Source organism: Montipora foliosa, chromosome 2 (genome assembly GCF_036669935.1).
Source record: "Montipora foliosa isolate CH-2021 chromosome 2, ASM3666993v2, whole genome shotgun sequence".
Taxonomy (NCBI): Eukaryota; Metazoa; Cnidaria; class Anthozoa; order Scleractinia; family Acroporidae; genus Montipora; species Montipora foliosa.
The window spans coordinates 33,100,872-33,108,315 of record NC_090870.1 but is presented as its reverse complement, the minus strand read 5'-3'; the positions used below and the strand labels follow the sequence as shown (position 1 = coordinate 33,108,315).

Sequence of the window (7,444 nt, the reverse complement as noted above, 5' to 3'; positions counted from 1 at the left end):
ATATATTATGAAATCATATTGTGTTAAACAAAAGAAAGTGACTGAATGTGTTGAACCTTCAGGTTACAAAACAGCCAAAAATGGTAGACTAATGTTCTTTTGCACTTGTGCTGAATGTGGTATTACAAAGACCAAATTTGTTAAAAAACAGGGAAACTAAACAGCCCGTTGGGAGCGGGCTTACTCAGTGATATTGCTAATACTGGAACAGAATTATTTTTAACTAAAGGAGTACCTTATCGTGGCAAAAAAGCCGTTGAAATGGGTAGATATTATGGTTCCGAATTGATGAGAGACCCAAAATTGCAGAAAAAAGCAATCGATTATGGTTTGAGAAAAATGAATCCTCTACTTCATAAAGTGGGATCAGAAGCTCTCAATCAATTGTCAACAAAAATAAGACCGAATAAAAAATACACAACAAACAGAAAAGATCTCGATGGCGGTGCTCTTGACATTCACAAAGCTATTGGCAAATTGCCGAAACCAAAAGGTGGATGGACATTACCTGGGCATCATTACACAGGGCCTTATAATGATTTAGAAAATCAACTGAAGTATGACCCAAAAACTGGTCAAATTTTGGAAATATATGATATGCCCACTGGAAAAACTGATGCAATAGCAATGCAACACGATGTTGATTATTCAGTATGTAAGGATGATAGGAAATGTAAAAACAAAGCAGATAGGAAAATGGTCCAAGCTTTAGACAACGTACCGTATAATGAAAGACAATGGGGGCATTGGTTGGCAAGAAATGTTATCAATACAAAGCAGAAACTAGGTCTTGGAGTTTCAAAAAACGGAAAAAGCCGTCGGGTAACTGGCAAGAAAAATTAGCAGATGAATTACATGCATCTATAAGACGCAACTTTACTCGGCGGCGTGTAATCGTAAATCATATTGATGAAATATGGGCAAGTGATCTAGTTGAAATGCAACAGTTTAGCAAATGGAATAAAGGTTATCGGTATCTTCTTATGGTCATTGATGTTTTCAGCAAATACGGTTGGATTGTCCCATTGAAGGACAAGAAAGGTGAATCTGTCACTGAAGCATTTAAAACAATATTCAAGGAAGGTAGAAAACCACAGTATTTATGGGTTGATAAGGGTAAAGAGTTCTATAACAAACACTTGAAGGACTTATTAGAGAAAAATGGAATACATATGTACTCCACTGAAAATGAGGAGAAATCCTCAGTGGTTGAAAGGTGGAATAGGACAATCAAATCCAAAATGTGGAAACAGTTCACTGTTCAAGGTAATACACAGTATTTAGACATGCTGCCCAAACTAGTAAAACAGTATAATAATACAAAACATTCAAGCATAAAGATGACACCCGTTGAAGCATCTAACAAGAGGAATGAAGGTATAGTTTACTTCAATCTATATGGTGATACAGAAACATTAAAACAAAAACCAAAATTCAAGGTTGGTGACCAGGTTCGAATATCGAAGTATAAACGGAATGTGTTTGACAAGGGTTACACACCAAATTGGACCGAAGAAGTGTTTACAGTTGATAAGATCCAATACACTAATCCAATAACATACAAACTAAAAGATCTCAGAGGTGAAGAGATACAAGGCAGTTTTTATGAACCTGAATTATTAAAAGCGAAGCAGGATATTTTTCGTATTGATAAAGTAATTCGGAGGGACTATAAGAAGAAACAAGCTCTAGTGAAATGGAAGGGATACAGTGATGACTTCAACAGTTGGATACCATTGAAAGACATTGAAAACATATGAATTGTGGTGAAACAAACGCGCATAAATACTTATAAAAAAATAAAAATATATACTTATATTATATGGACAAGTTTGAAAATGAAGAAAAGTTTGGTTTTTACTATGAAAGCGATCAAGACTCTGGTTCTGATGCCGATTGGTCACCGTCGCAAGAAAGTATATCTGAAGAAAGCTGCTCAAGTTCGCAAGAATCTGAGACATCGGATGAAGAATCTGTATAAAAACAAAATTTAACCCATTAATATATGTTCAAAGGAAGCCAAATAATCGAAACCATGGTAGTGAGAAAAGTGGTCACAGAAATGATTTGCGACATAATAGTAAGAAATGCTGGTTACATGCATTACATCCGAACAAAAGGGTTGCCATTGTTGCATCAAGCATTGAAAACAAATGGACCAAAAAAAGAAATCAAGAGAATGTTTCACAACATAGATGCCAAAATGACGTTTTTGTACAGAGAATTCGAAAGATATTGCAATTTTCTGGCTCCATTAAAAATGGTGCAAGAATGATATATAAAAATAAAATATGGTTCTATTATATATGAACCCAGAATCAAAATTCAACGCTTTTATTTCTTGTGTGATCGGCGATTCTTCATTGAAAGAGTTTTTGGAAGATTTGATTGATTCCAATGTGTTGTCTGTCATTTGTCCGCCCGTTAAATTGAGATTGGTTTATGCCAATGAAACATTGATGGTAAAGGTGACAGATGGATTTTGCAGTTATGTCATGCGACCAATTGACATAGATGACAACATGTTGCAAGACATGGCACAAGCTTACAGCAAATACAAACCAGATGAACCTGAAAGTGATTGTGAATCTGAAGATGCCAGAGAAGAGTTTATGAAATATTTTAAAAACATATAAACGTAAAAAAACTATATAAGATATATATAGATGGCCAAGCAAACCCCCGAAGAAAAGAAAAAGAAAAAGTCAGCTTACATGATGAACACAGATTGGTTTTGTGAAACTTGTAACAATGGAAAAAATTACAAATTAGCTGGAAAAACCAATCATTTGAAAACCCAAAAGCATAAAAAAAACGAAGAAATAGAATATCTGTGGGATGAAGTAAAAAGATTAAGAGTAGAAGATGAAATTGAAAATCCACAATTTCATGAAGGAAAAGACTGCGAAGGTGGAACATGTTTATGTTGCCCAAATAGATCATCCGGATGGTGGTAAAAAACAGAAAATTTGATTTCAAGATTGATAGCTAAAAACATACCGATGTTGGCATGTTTTTAACTTTTTGAAAAAACCATCAAACACTTAAACGCAAACCGCTATTCAATAAATATATAGTATGAAAAATAATATCTCTATTAATATTATGGATCATTCGAATTTAAAAAATTTAAGCAAACAAGAATTGATAAATATAATTCAAAAATTAACTACCAGCGACGGTGTACAACCTGGTCGCCGCAGACCAATTCCAACTCCGAGGCGCTCTGTGAGACAGATGGTTCAAAATTATGAAGAAAACATAATTCTTCCTCCATTAGAGTTCCGAGATGGATACAAACCAGTGGCTTTACCGAGAACCAAAAAACCAATTCCAACACTAAGAACCAAAAAACGACCCGTTCCATTACCGAGGACCATAATACACGAAACAAACAAAGCTTTAAAAGGGTTCACAAAGTCTTATGAAATCAACATCAAAAACAGCAAAGACCCACTTATGCAACTGCAAAATACAAGAAAGGCTGTTGCCATCCATATCGAAAAAAGATTAAAATCAATGAAAGGTCTAAAGTTTGTTGAAACACTTAGAGTAACATTTGAAAAGCAAACAGGGCGAGAAGAAAAAATCATCAAAACAGCGTATTTCAACAGTCAACCCCAAACAATAACAAATGACACACAAATAGAACTGGCTTTATCTTTGTCAAAACAAGTCATACTAAACAAGATTGCAGTGTGGATTTCAGAGGGATCTGGTTGGACTGTTCAATCTGTTGACAATCAGTATATCAATGTGGTGAAATACGAACCAATGAAAGGATCTTCTTATATAAAACTACCCACAGAACTCAGAAGTGCAAAGGGATTGATAAACATGAAAAATGAGGATAATGAATGCTTCAGGTGGTGCCACATAAGACATCTCAATCCTCAAGACAAAAATCCCCAAAGAATAAAAAAATCAGACAAAGCATTTGTCAACAATTTAAATTACCAAGGAATTGAATTCCCCGTGACCACCAAACAATACAACAAAATAGAAAAGCAAAATGAGATCAACATCAATGTTTTTGGTTATGAAAATAAACAAAAATATCCCATCCATGTCTCAAAAGAAAAGTATGAAGATTGCATGAATCTGCTTCTCATAACAGAAAATGAAAACAAGCACTATGTATTGATCAAAGATTTCAACAAATTCATGTACGACACAACAAAGCACGAATCAAGAAAACATTTTTGCATGCATTGTCTTCAGTGTTTTAGTTCTGAAAGAGTATTGACCGCTCATAAAGAAAACTGTTTTCAAGTGAATGGCGCACAAGCGATCAAAATGCCAACAAAAGACAACAACATATTGAAATTCAACAATCCACACAGACAACTGCCAGTTCCATTCGTAATATATGCAGACTTCGAAGCCATCACAGAAAAAATGCATGGATGCAGGCCCAATGATGATAAATCGTACACAGAGGCTTACCAGAAGCATACAGACTGTGGTTATGGATACAAGGTTGTTTGTTGTTATGATGATAAATACACAAAACCATTGCAAATTTACAGAGGCAAAAAAGCTGTGTACACATTCATGAACGCCATGTTGAGTGAAGTCAGATATTGCAAAAAGGTCATGAAAGAATGTTTCAATAAACCATTGAAAATGACTAAAGATGATGAGGAAAAGTTCCAAAAAGCCGACAAATGTCACATATGCGAGAAAAAATACAATAAAAATGATGTGAGAGTGAGAGATCACTGCCATGTAACAGGCCAGTACAGAGGATCCGCTCATAAAGATTGTAACCTGAATTTCGCATTGACAGGTAAAATACCAGTTATCTTTCACAATCTCCGTGGGTATGACAGTCATTTCATAATGCAAGAGATTGGAGCTATTGTAAAAGAACATGAATACATAAATAAAAAAGGTGAAAAGTGCCAAATGAATATCAATGCTATACCAAACAACATGGAAAAATATATGGCCTTTATGCTTGGTAATCATCTGACTTTTATTGACAGTTTTCAATTTATGAGCTCAAGTCTGGATAAACTGGTGAGCAACCTACCAAAAGAAGCATTGATATATACTTCTCAAAAATTCAAAGGGGACAAACTTGGTTTAATGTCGCAAAAAGGAGTATATCCATACGACTTCATGGATAGCTTTGACAAATTCAATAAAAAACTACCACCAAAAAATGAATTTTACAGCATATTGAATGACGAACATATAACAGATGATCAATACAAACATGCTCAAAATGTGTGGAACACTTTCAATCTAAAAAATATGGGTGAGTATCATGACTTGTATCTCAAATCTGACATACTTCTGTTAGCAGATGTCTTTGAAAACTTTCGAAAGACCTGCCTGCAATACTACAAACTTGATCCATGTCATTATTTCACTTCTCCAGGACTTTCATGGGATGCTATGTTGAAAATGACTGATATGAAATTGGAACTTATGACTGATGTTGATATGTTTCAATTCATTGAAAAAGGCATGCGGGGTGGTACAAGCTACATAGCCAACCGGTATGGGAAAGCAAATAACAAATACATGCAAACATACGATGAAAAGGCACCTTCAAAGTATATCATGTATCTGGATGCAAACAATCTGTATGGTTGGGCTATGTCACAATACCTGCCAACTGGTGGTTTTAGATGGATGACAGAAAAACAGATCAAAAACATAAATCTATCAAAATACAACGAAAACAGCAAAAAAGGATTGATACTAGAAGTTGATCTGGAATATCCCAAAAAATTACATGATTTGCATAATGACTATCCACTAGCGCCCGAAAAGATGAAAGTGACTGAAAATATGCTATCCGAATATGCCAAAAATATCGCAAAGAAACATGGTGTGTCAACCGGTTTAGTTCACAAATTAATACCAACACTGAGCAATAAAGAAAAATACGTTCTCCATTATAGAAACCTACAATTATACACTGATCTCGGATTAAAATTAACCAAAATCCACCGAGTTTTAGAGTTCAATCAGTCACCATGGTTGAAAGAATACATCGATTTCAATACAGAAAAAAGAACCAATGCTAAAAATGCTTTCGAGAAAGACTTCTTCAAGCTTATGAACAACAGTGTATTTGGAAAAACAATGGAAAATATCAGAAAGAGAGTTGATGTAAGATTAGTCACTGATGAAAAGAAATTGACAAAAATGACAAGCAAACCAACATACGTCAGTAGCAAGATATTCAATGAAAATCTTGTGGCAGTGCATAAAATCAAAGAAAAACTAACATTAAACAGGCCGGCATATATAGGAATGTGTATCTTGGACTTAAGCAAGACGTTGATGTATGATTTTCATTATAATTACATCAAACAAAAGTATGGAAGTGAATCTAAATTATTATTTACAGACACCGACAGCTTGACTTATGAAATCAAAACCAATGACGCGTATCAAGACTTTTGGAATGACAAAGACAAATTCGACAACAGCGACTATCCAGAAAACAGTCCATTCTTCAATAAAATCAATAAAAAAGTTATCGGCAAATTCAAAGACGAGGCAGCAGGCATTCCAATAACTGAATTCGTTGGATTGAGATCTAAAATGTATTCATATATGAAAGACGACGATAAATGTGGAAAGACCGCGAAAGGAATCAAAAAGAACATCATCAAAAAGAACATCAAACACGAAAATTACAAAAACGTATTATTCAACAACGATCAAATGCATCATAATATGAAAACCATTAGAAGCAACTTGCATCAAATCGGAAGCTATGAACTTAATAATGTGTCATTATCTTGCTTCGATGATAAGCGGTACATACATAAAAATGGCACGACAAGTTATGCATACGGACACTATAAAATGACCACACCCATGTGACCACGCCCATATGACCACGCCCATATGATGTACCATCGATGGAAGCCATTAAATGTAAAGTAGCATGGGAATTGGCGTGTTTAAGCACACTTTGCAAAGTGTGCTGAAACCGCCAATTCCCTATACTACTAAAACCTGTCCGAAATCGCTTCAGTGCAAGGCTAAGGCAAGCAAGAGGCCTGGCTAACTGTTCACAAAGGAAATCGTTTCCATTAAAAAGAAGCTGAACTAGATTTTGTTAAAGCACTGAAGTGCTTTCACCGGAACGCAAACAACAGAGTCATGTTCAAAAAACAAAACAGGGCTAGAACTACATTTATAGCTCTGAAAGAAAATCCAGGTGCAACGAGTTCTCACAAACATTTTTCCGTCATCGTCATTGGCAAGGTCGGACAGCACTATAAACAACAACAATGTAAACTGTCTCGACCACCTATAGAAAGTCATTATCGGACCTTACCAACATGGTCTGCAAACATGTAATGAACACCAATAAAAGTGTTGAGAAGCTATACAAGTGATCTGTCTGACTTCTCTAGGCAAGTCAACTTTGGCTGAACCTAACACCTTTGGGCGATCAAAGACAACCAAACGC

The 7,444-nt window shown here is 35.1% G+C and overlaps 1 protein-coding gene across 1 annotated transcript; it reads left to right on the top strand.

Moving 5' to 3' along the window:
• Positions 1-3,105: 3,105 nt before the first annotated feature.
• Positions 3,106-6,849, top strand: LOC137991557 (uncharacterized). The gene has a single exon (XM_068836629.1). It carries the CDS (start codon positions 3,106-3,108, stop codon positions 6,847-6,849), a length of 3,744 nt encoding a protein of 1,247 aa, XP_068692730.1.
• The last annotated feature ends 595 nt before the right edge of the window (positions 6,850-7,444 follow it).